This window comes from Coenobita brevimanus, chromosome 6 (genome assembly GCF_032717465.1).
Source record: "Coenobita brevimanus isolate Jiangsu-jjx chromosome 6, ASM3271746v2, whole genome shotgun sequence".
Lineage (NCBI taxonomy): Eukaryota > Metazoa > Arthropoda > Malacostraca > Decapoda > Coenobitidae > Coenobita > Coenobita brevimanus.
The window spans coordinates 65379979-65398849 of record NC_136959.1 but is presented as its reverse complement, the minus strand read 5'-3'; the positions used below and the strand labels follow the sequence as shown (position 1 = coordinate 65398849).

Genomic DNA, 18871 nt, shown 5'->3' with positions numbered 1-18871 from the left:
GGTACATATGAAGTGATTAGCCAGTCTCCCCCAAGTTTACAGTAGCAGTAGCATATAAGAAGCTGTGACAATTTAGAACTCATCTCTTGCCTATAATGGGGTAAAATGGTCACTCTTATTTTAGAGTACTCTCTTTGAGGTGTAGGAATCCAAGGCTTGGTTATTGTGGTCCAGTACATTTAATGGCAGATGACAAACCTATTTCCCTTTGCGGCAGTACATGATAAAAGACCTACTGTACAGTCACCTGATGGGGATCAAACTAATGGAAGGCCCTCATTCTGACTTAGGTATTTTAACCACTAGACCACTGTACTGCTGGTTATCACTTACAAAGGGTTGCCTGTCGACCACCCTACACGTGGCCCTCCTCAGAGCATTGAGGTTTGCGATGGTTGGGTTATTGAGGAGGTTGACCAGGTGGGGACACTGTCTGATGGGTATGCATGGCCTCCCACATCTCGACTCGGCATTTGATACTGCTAGGAAAATGAATACCATAAATTTAACCTGAAACATCTTAAAATGTAATTGCTACCATTAGATGATTTTATTCAGCTTGAGAGGAAGATAGGCCCTATCTGTGAAGAAGTTGAAAGAAACTGTTTTATCCCCTTGCCAAGAGGCGATTTGTTTGTGGCCACCCTTTACAGGATTGAGGCTTCTGGCAATAGATAAATAGATAGATAGACAAGAGGTTTCTTTGCCACTGAATAAAGTTGTTAAATTGCAAGAACAAACTTCTAAGAGATATTATATTTATAAAGGGGTTACATTGCACAGCTACAGTCAATACCTCTTTTAACATCCCCTTAAAATGATGTTGAAATTTAGTGAGACCTTGTTAAAGTAATGAACACTAATGGAGCTCTTGATCTATTAGCTTAGAACTCCAGAGGGAATTACCTGTGGGTAAAAATGGTAATAGCAAGCACCACTCATTGTCAGCCTCTGTGAGATCATCCTAAGAGCAGTATGGGATCTATCTGTCTATCTGTCCATAGGCATCTACGGTAAGAGGTGGCTGTTTGTCTTTTTATTTTTTTTTATTTTTTATGCAATGAAGTAAAAACCAAAGGCCAGGAGCCCACAAATTGTTCCTTCCAAGAAAAAAGCAAAAAAATACAAAACAGAGCCAAATTCAAGATCCATTCATTTTGAGATGCCTGGACACACTGCGTTTGAAAGACTGGAGTTCATAGGAAGACAGTTCCAGAGTTGACCTGTTGCATAAATGAAGGACTGAGAGTAACGGTTAACTCTTGCACTAGAGAGTTGGACAGAAAAGGGATGAGAGTTTGTTGCAAGACGGGTGCTACATGCCCATCGTAGAGGTGGAGGGATGCAAGTAGACATTTCAGAGGAGCAATGACCATTGAAGTAGCAATAGAAAAGAGATAAAGATGCAACAGTGCGGTGAAGAGACATTATAACATTTGGGCGATGTCTTTAACCTTGTTCTACCTATAATTTCATGAAGATTGATCACATTTAAAATTTCTTAATAATCAGTTGATTACTGACCATCGATTGATCGGTAATCGGTAATCAGCAAAACTGCTTCTCAGCCCAGCCCTAAGTAAGCTCTTGATATACAGAACCCTCATTTACTGAATTTAGGTTTTAATGACCAGCTTGAGCTGGCTGAACATTTTGTTCATTTAACAAATTTTCATTTGGTAAAAGAATGGACGTGTAACCCCGAACAGTTTGGCACGCGTGCACGCACGCGCGCGCGCACACGCACACACACACACACACACACACACACACACACACACACACACACACACACACACACACACACACACACACACTCTGCTCCACATCCTGCAAAATGCTGCATCAGTCTCTGGGTGACCAGCATTGCGAGAGGAGCTATAAATAGAACATTTATTGAGGAAAAAAGCCTTTTAGACCTAGCTGTATGTTCCTGTGTGTGACTCTGCAGCTGAATGATGCTCTATATTTAACGACTTTATTTGATAAAAGCCATGACGCCTGAGAAATTACTGAAAATCATGGTGTTTGGCTTAAACAAACACTCAGCTTTAGCATCATGGGTCTGGTACAAATTACTGTTGTTCATTATATTGAGGGTGTACTGTACGTAATTAGACAGTACGAGTGTTAAGTGTGAATTCCACTTACTCAGTGCTGAAGATGTATGTAACAGTAAAAGCAGGATCAGGCTGAATTTAGCTGCTACCAATCCCCCACAAAGTGGTCTCTGTAATAATAATAATAATAATAATAAATATTAATAATACATGTTATAATAGTAATGATAATAATAATAATAATAAAACTAGTACTTTTAATAACAGTAATAACAATAATAATAGTAATCTATCTGTCTATCAATTGCCAGATGCCTTAATCCCGTAAGGGGTGGCCACAACAAATCGCCTCCATGTCCCCCTGTCCCCCACCATGTCACTGCCCTGCTTCCAGCTCACACCCCCCTCTCTTATATACCTCTCCACTCCATCCCTCCATCTCATCCTTGGCCTCCCCCTTCCTCTCTCCCCCTCCACCTCACTCACATACACTTTCCTCGTCAGTCTCTCACTCTCCATCCTCTCCACATGGCCAAACCACCTCAGTGTGTTTCTCCTAACGCGTCCTATCACATCCACATCCACACCACAACACTCCGTCACATCCTCATTTGTCAGTCTGTCTCTCCATGTGACTCCAAATGCTTCTCTCAGATAATTCATTTCCACTGCTCTCACTCTTGACTTGTGTCCCTCCAACAAGGTCCAAGCTTCACTTCCATACATTAGAGTTGGTATCACAGTACTGTCGTGGAGTAACTTTTTTACTTCCATGCACACTTCCCCGTTTCTTATATCTGTTTTCAAGGAACCAGTAACCTTTCTTCCTTGTTGTACCCTTTCAAACACTTCACCCTCTAAACTTCCATCCTTACTCATCACACTACCCAAGTACTTAAACGCACTCACATTTTCCATTTCATGATCATTTAACCAAATTGTACATTTAGTGACTTCATTTCTGTCAATGACCATAACTTTACTCTTCCTTACATTCACCTTTAGATTCCATTTCTTACACACTCTCCCAGACTCATTCACCAAGCCTAGCAGTTCCCCTTCGTCTTCGCTTAACAACACAGTATCATCTGCAAACAACAGTACAGGAAGTTTCCAAATTCTGCCCTCTCTCATTAGGGCTGCTCCAACATCCACTGTCCTACCTTGTATCCCTTTTATAACCCTACCCATATACAAATTGAACAACCATGGAAACATGACACATCTCTGTTTCAGTCCAACCTTCATATAGAAAAATTCACTCAGTTTACTATCCACACGCACTGCAGCCTTAGCACCCCGATACATACTCTTCACGGGATTCAACGACTCCCCATTTACTCCATATATTCTTAATACTTTCCACATTCCTTGTCTACCCACCCTGTCATATGCTTTCTCCAAATCCATGAAGGCCTCATATAACTTCTTTCCCTTCTCTAAAAACTTTCCCGCTAAAGATCTAAGAATGAATATCTGATCTACACAACCTCTTCCCATCCCAATACCTCCCTGTTCTTCTCCAGCTTCTTCCTCTGTTATTTCCCTAACTCTGTCAATAAGTACCCTACCATATACTTTTCATATTACACTTAGAAGACAAATGCCCCTGTCATTACCATACACTTCTTTTTCCCCTTTCCCTTTGTACAGGGAAATAATTATACCTGAATTCCTATCCTCAGGGACTCTCCTTCCTCCCAGGCCAATCTGCACATCTTCCACATCCATTCTACAACCATCTATCCCCCATGCTTCAGCATTTCACCACACACTCCATCAATTCCTGGGGCTTTCCCCATTTTGACTTTCTTCATTTCTTCCACAACTTCCATCCTACTGATTTTTTCCTCTCTTCTCACATCCCTGCATCTCCCAGCCATTCTCCAGCTATTTATATTCGCATTACTTTCATTCTCTATGGTCAACAATTCCTTACAGTGTTCTCTTCATCTGCTCACTGTTTCTCCCTTCTCCACTAGTAATCTACCATTTTTATCTTTCACTTCCCAACTAACTTCTTTAACACCCTGTCTAACTGTCTTTACTTCTTTCCAGAACATTTTCTTACATTCCCTCCACTTTACACTTCACCAATTCCTTCCAAATTCCTCATCCACTTTCTTCTTTCTCTTACTAATCTTTTTCACCTCTCTCTTCCTTTCTACATATAACTCTTTCTTCTGTCTCTCAATTTCTTCCACACCCCTGTTTCTCATCCACTCACTATATGCTTTCTTCCCTTGTGCCACGGCCAGTCTCACCTCTTCATTCCACCTTGCTGTTTCTTGCACCTCATTTCATCTTCCCATCACCATTTACACCACCTCACATGATGCACAGATTTTTTTCTGTATCTTGCACACACCTTCCAAATCCCCCATCTGCTCCAGATCATATTTACCTAATAGCTCCTCCATTTCTCTCTTATATTTTTCCTTTTCTCCATCCTCTAGTAACCTTTCCACCCACCTTGTATGAAGTACTGTACTTCTTCCTGACCTTCTCTTCTTCTATTCCTCCATTTCATTTCAACCTTGATTTTCACCACCACCAAGTGGTCAGAAAGTCCACTCCCCCAACCTCTATATGCTCTTGCATCCAGTACACACCCTCTCATCCTGTCATCCACACGCACATAATCAGTCATTGCCTTCCATTCATTCAGTTCACCACCCACCCATCTCATCATTTGCCACCTGTGGATCATTTTGTGTCTGAAGAGGGTATTGGCTGTCTCCAACTCCCTCCCAACACAAATGTCCACTAGAGCACTACCATTCTCATCTACATCTGCAGGCACACCCCAATCACCAATTACTCCATCCACCTTCATATTCCCTACTTCTCCATTCATATCTCCAATCAAAAACACTCTCATTCCTTTCAGACTTTTCCATGCATGCTTCCACATTTCTCCAGAACGTTCACTCTGCTTGCACGATCTTGCATTGGCGCACACACCCACAGTTGCCCACATTTACAGTACAACTTTCAATCTTACCCACACAATCCTTGAGCCAACTGATGCATACTCTCTTATATTCTCCTTCCATCTCTTGCACACAGCAATACACACTCCTTCTTTTGCCCTCTCATTCTCACCCACCCCTGTGCATATACCCCATCCATAATCCCATTCTCTCACACTCTCACCTCCCCATTTAGATTCAGTTAATCCACATACATCCACTTTTGCATCCTAAAGCACCTGGTCAATCTCTCTCTCTCTTTCTCTCTTTCACCTTATCATCTGCGCCCCTCACATTCCATGTCACAATCCGTCGCATGTCCTTTGTTTGGTCCTTAGTCGTCACCTGTTGGTCAGTCCTGGTCCAAGGCTTCTTGTTCATATTTTTAGTTAGTTGTTTTCCGTGGACGGGCATTAACCCTCCACCAACCCACTGGTTGTCACGTAGGGAACACGTGTTGGTTGGTTATAAGGTTACCATCCAGCACTGTAAATGATTTCTGGTTTACAGGAAATCATTTGGTTTCCCACTCAGTGATGAGTTACCCTAAAAGCAGAGTACTGCTGCACAAAGTGGGTGGATGATGGGTGCTCCCACGTACCATAATAATAATAATAATAATAATAGTAATACTAATAATTCTGCAGTACAGTAATAATCATACATAACGGTGAAAATATCTATCAGTCACGCTGAAAGAAAGTGGCTTTATTTTATGATGCAGTAAAATTATCAGCCTAAGTTAACATCATAGTTAGATAACATCAGAAGCAATGGATTTGCTAACATCATAAAATCAGTAATACGGTGGCTGTGTATTGATCCAGCCGCTGAACAAGTAAGAGTTATTATAGAGCAGTTTGGGACGATTTACAATAATTTATGGTAGCAGACCAGTGGAGAACTGCTGTGCACTGCCAGTAGTATTTCTGCTAATAATTATATCATCATCATCATCATCATCATCATCTAGACCTCCTGTCCCACCCGAGGGGAGGGTGAGGAGTAGCAGCATCCAGACAGCCCAAGTTTGCCCACTCCGTGGGCCACAAGTACATTCAGTTGTCATTCAAGCCCCTGGAATCCTGGCTCTATCTGATATGCCAAAAACTTTCACCACATTCTGTAGCATCATTTACACGTATCCGATGCAGTCAGTCTGAATGCTGTCACGTTAAAAGGGGGTGCTAAATCCCTGATCATGCACTTCTCACAAACATTCATCCAGCCAGCTCGATCTCTTGTCAGTCCCCAAGCCTCACTGACTTCCATACCCCTCTTCCTCACACACTCATCCACCATATCCCTCCACCTTCTCCTTGGCCTGCCTCACCTCCTCTTTCCTTCAGATTCACTCAGATATACCTTTTTCGCCAGTCTATTGTTACCCATTCTCTCCACATGACCATACCATCTCAGTACACTGTCTTCGATACTGGTGTCCACAGACTTCCTCACTCCACATCTTTCACGAATCACATTATTTCGTATCCAATCCACTCTGTACTCTACATATATTCTTCAGCAGACCCAACTCCACTGCTCTTACTCTTGACTTTTCATTTTCATGCCACACCACAGTCTCACATCCATGTGTTAAAGTTAGCACTAACACTCCTTCATGATTGCCTCGCGCAGCTGCTACACCCAAGCCTCTGTTTCTTATCAGGGCCTTCATAGCACCAGCTACTTACTTCCTTGTGTCACTCTGCTTTCCTCTTCTTTTGCACATTTTCCTCTCTTTTCTATCACTGTACCCAGGTATTTAAACTCTCTCACCAATTCCAGTCTCTCTCCATTCACTGTAACATCACATTGGGAGTCACCTCCTCTCTCGATTACCATCACTTTACTCTTTTCTACATTAACTCTCAAGGCACGATGCTCACAGACATCAGCAAAACTCAGCACTAGTCTACCAATCTCTTGTCCAGTAAAACAGTAGCACAGCATTATCAGCATACAACAAATTTGAGATGTTCCATCCATCACCATTCATTACCAGTGCCAACCCTCTCTCCATTACTCTTGTTTTTATTTCTCTCAACTCCCCATCCATATACTGTATATATTGAGTGAACAACCACTGGGACAAGACACAACCTTGACGCTCGCCCACATTGATCGTGAACCATTCACTTAGATGCCTATTTATCCTTAAACATGCCTCACTACAGGGCTCTTGCTAACTGCTGATGGTTGCGAGCCATTTGGCTCCTAAGGTTTCAGATTTATGAGCCAAATAAATTTTTAGTAGCCAAACTGACTACGAGGCAAAATATTTCACGAGCACACATTGTGATGATGGTGATGATTAGAATCATATAATGAGGTTTTAAACATTCGCAATGGCGACAAGGAAAGACTTACTAATCGACCACAACGTGCTTTTTTGTTCATTTAAGTGAGATTTACTTATTTTGTAGTTTACTGGGTTTTGAGGTGGATATATTTTCTCCTCGCCAAAAGACGACTTGCATGTGAAATTTGTTCGCCGAAGGGAAAAAATATTCGCATTTGTGAGCTGTGGCTCACAGAACAAGAGCCTTGCACTACCATCATAAAAACTCTTGACAGCGCCTAGCAGCTTACCATCTACACCTTACATGCTCAAAACCTTCCACAGTCCTTCTCTGTCTACTTTGTCATATGCTTTTTCTAGATCCATAGCATAAGCAGCTTAGAGTCCTTCTCACAAGCCTTCTCCACTATCTGTCTCACTGCAAATATTTGATCCTCACATCCTTTGCCACTCCTAAATTCATCCTCTTCATCACTCAGTAGGACTACTGATATCTCTCTTACTTTCTCTATAATAAAGTCTTCCATATAACTTCTCTACAACACTAAATAAACTTGTGCCATGATAATTCTTGCACTCACTTCGCTCACCTTTATACAGGGGTACAGTCGCAGCCTTTTTTCACTCTGCTGGCATAGTTTCACTCATCGCTGCCTTCATACATATCTTCAACAAGCAATTCATTCCGTTCTTTCCGCAATACCTAATCATCACTGCATACACCTTATCAGCCTCAGCTGCTTTCCCATTTTTCAGCCACTTCACAGCATTCTTCATTTTTTTAATAACAATAATGGATGATATTGTTAAGCTGTTAATTGCCGATCATGATGGAAAGGTTCTTTGTCAGTGCATTTACCTGTCATGTACAATCGTAAATAAACAGCTGCTCTCATGTGGGTCAGGGTAATGCCATGTGATTTTTATTCTGCATCAGAAAACTCCAGTAGCCAGTACAATAATTCAGTACTTAAGTCAAGTGGGACTAGCCTCCCTTCATCCACAGTAGGCATAACTGTTTGTTATTCTTGTGCCATCATTTCCATCAACAATTAGCTTTTTTTTTTTTAAATAATGACATCTGTACCATGTAAATAGGGTAAGGGCTATTAGGCCAGGAGCATTAGTTCAGGTTTGAAGGGAGCCTTGAAAAAAAAATTTGAGAAAGCTGATCTTTTCAGGAAAGCTATGTGGAAGCATGCTAAGTAGAAATCCACACACATTCTAAACATTCCACATATGCTAGCCTTGTGGGATGAAAATCCAAGATGGCTGCCAATGGCATGGGACCAGAAGTCACAGATGGTCATGTAATACTTCTTTTTAAGGGTTTTTGGGTATAAGAAAACAATTTTTACCATGATTTATTGGCATATGTTCAGGATGTGATCAAGGTAATGTACTGTCTTAAACAAAATGGTAAATTCAACACATTTAAAGTCAACAACCAGCACTAACTTTTGCCAGCAGCATTATTGAACTACTTCTAAATGACTCAGTATTATAGTATCATAATTAGTTATGATAGTGTGGTAGGTGGGGGCACTCACCATCCACTCACTTGATGTAGTGCTGCTTTGGGTGTCTGCCCTTTCCTCTCTTCTTTCCTTCCTCTTTTGTCTTTCTTTCCTTCATTCTTTCCTCTTTCTTCTGCCTGCAGGTGACTTTACACTCCCTCTTCTGTCTTTCTTTCCTCCCTTCTTTCCTCTTCCTTCTACCTATGGGTGACTCTATGGTGAGTGACAAGCCAAATGTTTTCCTGTACACCAAGAAACCATTTACTATGCTGGGTGGTAACCATATAACCAAATTACAGCTCCTGGTGGTTTAGTGGGTAATTAAAGGTGCTCCAATTGGATTGAGCCTGTTTAGGTTTATATCCAAGGGGTGGTTGGGGTTTATTGCTCACGTAGTGCCAATCAGGGATGAGTGAGGCTGGTCACTCTCATCTTAAATGCCAGGACCAACTTGCCTAGCCCTGGGTTCCTAAGCTGCTCATGGGGCGACATGGGATTTAATGATGAATGGGTGGATGGAGAACTAGTTATGGTCACAGTTGTAGCATGGCGACTCAGTATCTTCTCCATCAGGTGGGCATGAATTAGCACAAGATTGGCCAATACATGAGGAACACACAGGTGTACAGTCTAGTCCTGCTTTCCAACATTTGCATGTCTTGCCACACATTTGTTTACACCCACATGACACAATGAGAATATGATTTGTTGCTACTGGTCTGTCAGAATGGGATTGTGCATTCCATCTTGAAGCTCCCAACCCCAGTCAGTAGGATTTAGATCACCAGTATTGCCCAATCACTCCTGAACTGCAAAGTATTCTTGATAATGAGTGGTACTTTGCAGCTGAGGATGTGGGAAGCAGGCTTTGAAGTTAGAAGCAGCTGGATGCTTAGCTCATCCTCTGCACTTACTGCACAAATCTCAGCTTATCAAGTTTTGTACATGTGAGCTTGGCATTATACAGCTTTAGTAAGAATATTTCCCCCCACTCTGGGTACATCTTCTTGGCTGGTATCGCTCTTCTTAAACACATCCAACATCCTCTAGTCCTCGCTTTATAAGACTGTCATGGCCTTCTTTTTGCCTGTGCCATATAAGGCAGAGACTGTTTCACATCCGGTGATAGCGTGTGCTATCAATTTGTGTTGTCGTGTGTGTGGATGCATTGCCTACTGGATGCTGTGTATGCATGTAAATATTACCTGATCTGTTCTTGTCACACATGTGACCCACATGAAGAGTAGTGTGGGGTCGACCTTAGTGTCTTTGCCACAGACAGTGGCAGTACAGGTTGCAGCACCTATAGATATAACACTGTCACTCCTTTTGAGCTTGACATCAGTGTAGTTCAGGCCAGTGATATGTGCAGTTGTCTCCTCACCAGATTTGACTGCACAGTCTGCATTAGCACAAATAGATGCCACGACTCCAGCATCAATGCAGACCAGTCTCTCGTGGTATTCACCTGTGTAGGCAAATGGAGAATGGTGTGACAGTTTATTCTGAAAGGTGAGAAAGTGTCACCTATCACACACAATTGTGGATTCCCAGAGGTCTGTGTGTTTTCTGGTGTCAACTGCCCCTGCAAGCCTTCCCCTTGGTTTCTTCTGAAGCCTTTGCCCATCATGGAAATGGATTTGACAGTCATGGTGGTACTTGGCCTCAGCTCTCACAAGATCACCAACATTTTGAATGCTTGTACCGTATATACAGACTCTCCTGAACTATCAGCGCCCTCCATCGCCTTGGCTGCAACAGATGATAGTTCAGTTGCTGCTTTATGAATCGCCTCATGTTGGTCCTTTGGTTGTTTGGCAATCTTACTATAGTCCACATATTTCCCACAGTACAGACAGTCTTGTTTTATATTAAAGATAGTGGCCTGTGAATGGCAGGTGATTTATTTATGCACTTGTCTCCGATTCTTGTGACTCCCTTTTTTGCTTTTTTATGTATGATGGCATGTTGTGATATTCTTTACACCAATTATGAGCTGGAGCTGGCAACATTTTTTGATTATAACTTTTCATTAAGTCCATCCCTTAGATCAGCGCTAATGTTCAAAATGCTAGATAGGCTTCTTTCTGTGACAGTACTTTGGTCAGAGGTGCTTGGCTTATCTTAAAAACCACAAATATCACACTTTTCTTGTGCTACCATCTCATTCCATTCACACTGTCTTCTATCAGTCTATGTACTTCTGCCTCTACTCTTCAGTCTGTATCCATCCTGAAGATTAAAATCATCTGATGAAGTATACTCTAGTTTATACATTCATTGCACAATTATCAGTACAAATTCTAATTTTCTGTGTTTACCACACATTCTCTGTGTTTATCAGTGACCTAGTCTTCTTAGAATACTAGTAGAAATGGATTTGTCATTCCTTAAAACCCATAAAAGGTGGTATTACATGATCAGATGTGAATTTTAGTCACCAAGCTTTCAGTTGAGTCTGGCATTAATCTTTAATTTCCTAACTACCCCTCTTATGGTTTCTATCTTTCTATTTGTGCCTTCATCTCTAGCTTCCGTTCTGGTCATTCTATAGATACTGTTGTAGACGGCCACCATTCTTCTCCTAGAGCTATCAGTAGTGGTGTTCTTCAGGGCTTTGTCCTATCTCCAACTCTCTTCCCATTATTGATGAGTGACCTTCTAAGTTGTACATCTAACCCTGTCTGCTCAAATGCTGATGACACCACCCTTCAACTTTCCATGCACACTTCCAGCAGCATCCATCTGAGTAGTTGTTTGAACAAACAAGGGATGAAGCTATGGCACACCTAATGCCTGACTTGGCTTATATCTCTGATTGGGGTAAAAATAACCTTGTTGTTTTTAATGCATCAACAACTCAGTTCTTACATCTATCAACCCGACAAAATCTTCCACAGGAGTACCGGTACCCACTAATTTTTAATAATATCCTGCTCAATGCTGCATCATCTTTAAACATTCTTGGGGTTTCATTCTCTCAGTATTTATTTAGGAAAGAACATATTACTTCTTGTAAAATCTGCTTCCAGGTGATTGGATGTGCCAAGCCGGCTCCGTACCTTGTTTACCCCTGCACAGTTGTTGACTTTATACATGGGGTTTATTGGCCCCTGTGCAGAGTAAATGTCATGTGTGGGGAGGCTTACCACACACAGTTTTTCTCAACAAGTTGGGGTCAAAGGCTTTTTGTCTCATTAACTCTCCTCCTCTCTGGCTCCCTTCAACCTCTGTCTCTTTGCTGCACTGCTGCAGCTTTATCTCTTTTCTGTCGCTGCTTTAATGGTCATTGCTCCTCTGGGCTTGCTGCTTGCATCTCTCCACTGCTATGGCGGGCACGTAGCAACCGTTTAGCAATGAACTCTCATCCAGGAGGGGGCGCCCATTATCCACCCACTTAGTGTAGCGGTACTCAGTTTTTAGGGTAGCTCTACACTGAGTGGCAAGCCAACACTGGGTGGTAACCTTATAACCAACCAACACGTGTTCCGTACATGACAACAAGTGGGTTGGCGGAGGGTTAGTGCCCCTCCCTGGAAAACAACTAACTAAAAACACGAACAAGAAGCCTCGGACCAAGACTGACCAACAGGTGACAACTGAGGACCGAATAAAGGACATGATATGGATTGCAACATGGAATGTAAGGATGCAAATGATGAGGTGAAAGAGAGAGAGATTGTCCAGGTGCTTGAGGGTACAAAAATGGATGTAGGCCTATATGGATTAACTGAAACTAAATGGGGAGATGAGAGTGTGAGAGAATGGGAGTATAGATGGGGTATATGCACAGGGGTGGGTGAGAATGAGAAGGCAAAAGAAGGCATGTGTATTGTTGTGTGCAAGAGATGGAAGGAGAATATAACAGAGTATGGATCAGTTGGCTCAAGAATTGTGCGGGTAAGATTGGAAGTTGTACTACAAATGTGGGTGATTGTGTGTGTGTATGTGCCAACACAAGATCATGCAAACTGAGTAAAAGAAGAGTTTTGGAGAAATGGAGAAGTGTGCATGGAAAGTTTTGAAAAGAATGAGAGAATGTTTTTGATTGGAGATATGAATGGAAAAGTAGGGAATATGAAGATGGATGGAGAAGTTGGTGAGTGGGGTGTGCCTGCAGAAGTGGATGAGAATGGTATTGCTCTAGTGGACATTTGTGCTGGGAGGGGGTTGGTGATAGCCAATACCCTCTTCAGACACAAAATGATCCACAGGTATACATGTTGAGTGATGAGAAGGGAGAGTGGAAAACTGAATGAATGTAAGGCAATGATTGATTATGTGTGTGTGGATGATAGAATGAGAATGTGTGTATTGGATGCAAGAGCGCATAGAGGTTGGGGGAGTGGACTTTCTGTGAAAGTCAAGGCTGAAATGAAGTGGAAGAATAGAAGAAGGGAAGGGCAGGAGGAAGTAGTTCATACAAGGAAGGTGGAAAAGTCACAAGAGGATGGGAAAAAAGGCAGAATATAAGAGAGAAGTGGAGGAGATATTGGGTAAACATGATTTGGAGCATATGGGGGACGTGGGAGTTGTGTGCAAAATATTCACAGAGGAAATCTGTGCAGCATGTGAGGTGGTGTGTGGGGTGATGAGAAGACAAAAGGGGGTGCAAGGAACAGCATGGTAGGATGAAGAGGTGAGACAGGCTGTAGCACAAAAGAAGAAAGCATATGGTGACTGGAGGAGAAACATGGGTGTGGAGGAAGTTGAGAGACAGAACAGAGTGTCATATGTAGAGAGGAAGAGAGAGGTGAAAAGATTAGTAAGACAGAAGATAGTGGATGAGGAATTTGGAAGAAATTTGAGTGTAAAGTGGAGGGAGTGTAAGAAAATATTCTGGAAAGAGGTAAAGACAGTTAGACAAGATGTTAAAGAAGTTAGCTGGGGAGTGAAAGATAAAAATGGTAGATTACTAATGGAGGAGGGAGAAAAAAGTGAGCAGGTGGAGAGAACACTTTAAGGAATTGTTGACCATAGAGAATGAAAGTAATGCTAATATAAGTGGCTGAGGAATGGCTGGGAGAAGGAGGTATGTGAAAAGAGAGGAAAAAATCAGTAGGATGGAAGTAGTGGAAGCAGTGAAGAAAGTCAAAATGGGGAAAGCCCCAGGAACTGATGGAGTGTGTGGTGAAATGCTGAAGCCTGTGGGAGAGATATTAGTAGAATGGATGTGGAAGGTGTGCAGATTGACCTGGGAGGATGATAAAGTCCTGGAGGACTGGAAGTCAGGTATAATTATTCCCCTGTACAAAGGGAAAGGGGATGAAAAAAGTATGTGGTAATCATAGAGGCATTTGTCTTCTCAGTGCAGAAGGAAAAGTATATGGTAGGATACTTATTGACAGAGTTAGGGAAATAACAGAGGAATTAGTTGGAGAAGAATGAGGAGGTTTTAGGAAGGGAAGAGGTTATGTAGGCTACCGTAAATCAGATATTAATTCTTAGGTCTTTAGTGGAAAACTTTCTAGAGAAGTGAAAGAAGTTGTATGCAGCCTTCATGGATTTGGAGAAAACATATGACACGGTGGATAGACAAAGATTGTGGAAAGTATTAAGAATATGGAGTAAATGTGAAGTTGTTGAATACCATGAAGAGTAGTATGTGGATGCTAAGGCTGCAATGTGTGTGGACAGTGAACTGAGTGAATTTTTCTATTTGAATGTTGGATTGAAACAGGGATGTGTCATGTTTCCATGGTTCGTTCGTTTTTAAAGGCTCCAACATGCTTGCATGTGTCGGCCTTGGTCACCTAATGGCGGCTCTCCATGCTGCACGATCCATTGCAGCCTCCCTGTTCAGTCCCTTAACCCTAAGGTCACACTTAATGACCTCGTCCCATGTCTTTCTCGGTCTACCCCTCATAACCCCACCCCCAATATTAACACTTCTCACCTTCCTCACCCAACTATCATCCCCCATCCTCTCCACATGTCCTAATGAGAGAGGGCAGTGTTTGGAAATATCCCTGTACTTTTATTTGCAGATGATACTGTGTTGACGAAGGGAAGCTGCAAGGTTTGGTGAATGAGTTTGGGAGTGTGTAGGAAACGGAATCTAAAGATGAACGTAGGGAAGAATAAAGTTATGGTCTTCGAGAGAAATGAAGTCACTGAATGTACAGTGAGGTTGGATGATCATGAAATGGAAAATGTGAGTGCGTTTAAGTACAGGTAGTGTGATGAGTAAGGATGGAAGTATAGAGATGAGTAAGGATGGAAGTTTAGAGGGTGCAGTGCTTGAAAGGGTACAACAAGGAAGAAAGGTTGCTGGTTCTTTGAAAGCAGTGAAAAGAAACAGGAAAGTGAGCATGGAAGTGGAAAAGTTACTGCATGACAGTATTGTGATACCAACTATAACATATGGAAGTGAAGCTTGGACCTTTTTGGAGGGACAGAAGTCAAGAGTGACAGCAGTGGAAATGAGTTATTGGAGTGGAGCATGTGGAGTCACATGGAAAGATAGACTGACAAATGAGGAAGTGAAGGAGCGTTGTGATGTTGATGTGGTAGGAAGCGTTAGGAGAAACACATTGAGGTTGTTTTGCTATGTGGAGAGGATGGAGAGTGAGAGACTGACGAGGAGAGTGTATGTGAGTGAGGTGGAGGGGGGAGAGGGAGAGGGAGGCCGAGGATGAGGTGGAGGGATGGAGTGGAGAAGTATATTAGACAGGGGAGGGGTGAGTTAGGAGCAGGGCAGTGAAATGGCGGGGGACAGGGCGACATGGAGGCGATTTGTGGCCACCCTTTACGAGATTAAGACGTCTGGCAATAGACAGATAGAAGAGTTAAAACCGCTATTCCTAGTCCTTCATGTATGCAACAGGTCAACTCTGGAACTGTCTCCCTCTCTGTTTTCCCTACTGCCTACGATGTCCAGTCTGTCAAACGCTGTGTCCAGGCATCTCGAAATGAATGGATCTTGAATTTGGCTCTCTCTTACCTTGTTTTTGTTTTTTCTTGGAGGGAACATTTCGCAGACCCTAGACCTTTGGTTCCTTCTTCTATGCATAGAAAAAAAAATGAGTCCCATCTTGAATTTTTCTGCCCACACAATTTTCGTACATGGAATGTTTAAAATGATTGTTGATTTTGACTTAGGAGGTTCTGTGTAGCTTTCCTGAAAAAATCAGCTTTCTCGATTTTTTTTTTTTTCAGGTGTATCCTTAATGTTCCTGGGCTATAAACCTTTCATTTTACTTTGTGTCAGTGACTTTTCCACCAGGTTTTCTTCAGCTCAGACCAAACCTTTTCGACTCCACTCTTCTCAGTGACCTTGACCTTTGACATATCGTTCTCAGAATCGAATATCTTCATCCATGTGTGATCATCAGCACGTGCATCAAATTTTGTCCATACTGACTATCAAATAATAACTGGTTTAGTTATATGAGCTAATATTTGACTTGAACCATTTACCTTTGAGTATGCCCAATCGACTGACTTCATTCTAGTCTTACCCTCAACATGTACACCAAGTTTGATTTAAGTCGGATCAAAGCTGTCCTTGATATTTGACCTATTGTTCTAAAAAACATTAGGTGAGCTCCTGAGAAGATCGTCATCTCATCCACCAAGTTTAATCCAAATCGTATATATATTTTTTCCCAGTTATTTTGTTCACTCTCATAACAGCCAGAATGACACACCGGGCAAACCTTAACACCCGCCGTCCTATCTTGCGCGCCGATGTAAATTCATCATCGTATTGAAACGGTTGAAAAAATGTATATAACACCAACGAGAATACTTACAAAGTTAAGGAAAAGGTGTTGAAAGTTTCCTAAGCGTACGAAAATACGAAACAAATTGACAGTCAAAATATGTGAGATGAAGGAACTGGCATACTGTACAGTATGTGAAACGAGAGAGAGAGAGAGAGAGAGAGAGAGAGAGAGAGAGAGAGAGAGAGAGAGAGAGAGAGAGAGAGAGAGAGAACTATCAGACTGGCATACGAACGATTAAACCTGGCATTTCCTCTTACGCACTGATAAGACGTAGCTGGATGCATATAACAGATAACGAAATTTATAATTCGGATAATATCACATACTGGTACTTGACACATTTGTCGGTCTGCCCTTGGCATAAGAGCGCTTGTCATTACTCATTAACCAAAATAAAATCACACACTAATCAGAATTTAATATCCTAAGTGATCGTGTGTTCGATTAAGAGTTAAGAGAGAGTTTTTAATGTTAAATGAAATGTAAATTACTTTCCTGCATTAACCTTACTGCTGCAAAGGTTCTCATGCATGCGAATAAAATGTCAAGGGGTAGCGTAGCATACCCAGGCCATACGTTCCCTAGGAAAAGGATATATCATGCAAGTCATACCACTTAGAATTTTCTGCTGAATGTAAGCATCAGGAGTTAGGAAAAAAATAATGAGTTAGAACATTGCAGTTAGTGCGTTAACTATGCGCGTATGGGATCTTACTGGTGCTTATTATTATTATTTTTTTTTTTTATGTGACCGACGCTGGGCATAGACTTCACAGCCTGCTTTCAAGGCTCAGTAGTCCTCCTACGTACCGTACACCTCTACATGTCACCACTTCGGCGCTAACACCCACCGTCCATACTGAATACATGCTAGGGATGTCTCATACAGGACTGGTGTATTGGTATTAACGGGGGTATTTTTACGACATGTTAGCGGGTCTTCGTGTAGATCAGTAAAGTCTGATATTTATGAAATTCAAATCCTTAAACTGTTCCCTGCCCCAGCGGGATTTGAACCCGGGTCCGTTAGGACAGCAGGCCAACTCTCTACGATACAACACTGGTGAAACTTCGAATAAAGGAAGAACAAAAGATTGCAACTCTGCATAAGTACGGAAAGTGGAATGTCATTTAAACTATGGTTTACTATTCAGTACGATGATGCCATTTTAGTTGTATTCTTGATACCACCAGACTCTTCTTAGGGGCGACGTCTTATACTGAAGGGGATTAAGGAGGGCTTTACCTAATTTCAATATGAAAACTCCAGAGCTCAGTAATATTGTATGGCAGTAGCAGTGACAAAATAGACTAGATCATCGTGATCAAAGAGTAAAGTGACTTTACGACCTAACTTTGACCCCGACCTTCTGTAGAACTGCATCAAAATCAAATAACTTCTCGTACATCCCTCTACACAATGTTGCGCCGAGGACCAGACATTAATGAGGTAGCTAACTGCGCTCTTGAATTTTACCTTGGCCTGTGATTGATCTGCAGCTAAATCGAATCACATCTTCCTAGACCCACACACAAAGTATGTAAATTTTTATTCAAATTGGAGCAGACATCCATGTGATATTTAAATATACATACATCCGTACATAGAAGCAGACTGTCATAATAGCTACGACTTCGGAGACGATTAAAAAAGAAAAAATAATCCTGGATGCAGGGTTTAGGTAACAAGAAAAATATCGCGTAAAGAAGTAAATACCTTTTCCTCAACACATACCTGTTGTACTGTCATTGCTGCGAGGGGATCCGGTAAGAAAGTGGTAAGCCGAAGTGAGAGGTGTGGCGGCTGGGTGTAGTGACGATTATAGACCCTCCTCCCTGACCACTAGAATGAACACTGAGCCCAAGTGACGCGGGATGGCAGCTTTATTCTTCGTCTCTGCGTCACGGCTTCCTCACTGCTTCACTGCTGCTCGCCACGTTTCTGCTTCCTTACCTTTTCGTGCCATAGTTATTTTTCTGACATGATGCAGTATGATGACGTGAGATTGTAATGAGAGGGGAGTAGGATTTTTTTTTTTTTTTTTTTTTTTTTTTTTAAATATGCAAGGAAGAAGGCAGAGGCTAGAAACCTCCAAGATTGTTTCCAAGAAAAAAAAAAAAAATCAAGATCCTATCATTTCGAGATACCTGGACATATTGCATACATGGCGAGATACCTGGACATTTTGCATACATGAAGGACTTGAAGTATCGGTTAACTCTTGTATCAGAGAGTTAGACAGTGGGCTAGAGTTTAATCTCAGACGGGTGCTGTGCTCCCGCCGTAATGGAG

General features: G+C 41.9%; 1 protein-coding gene across 2 annotated transcripts in view; it reads right to left on the bottom strand.

Moving 5' to 3' along the window:
• The window catches only part of LOC145402233 (CLIP domain-containing serine protease HP8-like), a 29293-nt gene extending 10878 nt beyond the window's left edge, over positions 1-18415 (bottom strand). Inside the window, exons 1-3 of one of the 2 annotated variants that reach the window (XM_080274355.1) lie at positions 18314-18415; positions 2152-2230; positions 334-482 (exon numbers count right to left, since the gene is read on the bottom strand). In XM_080274355.1, coding sequence (XP_080130481.1) covers positions 334-482; positions 2152-2230; positions 18314-18328 — 243 coding nt within the window. In that variant the 5' untranslated portion in view covers positions 18329-18415. The remainder of the gene's footprint in view (positions 1-333; positions 483-2151; positions 2231-18313) is intronic. The other variant, XM_080274363.1, reaches the window with a different exon arrangement.
• Between the last annotated feature and the right edge of the window lie 456 nt (positions 18416-18871).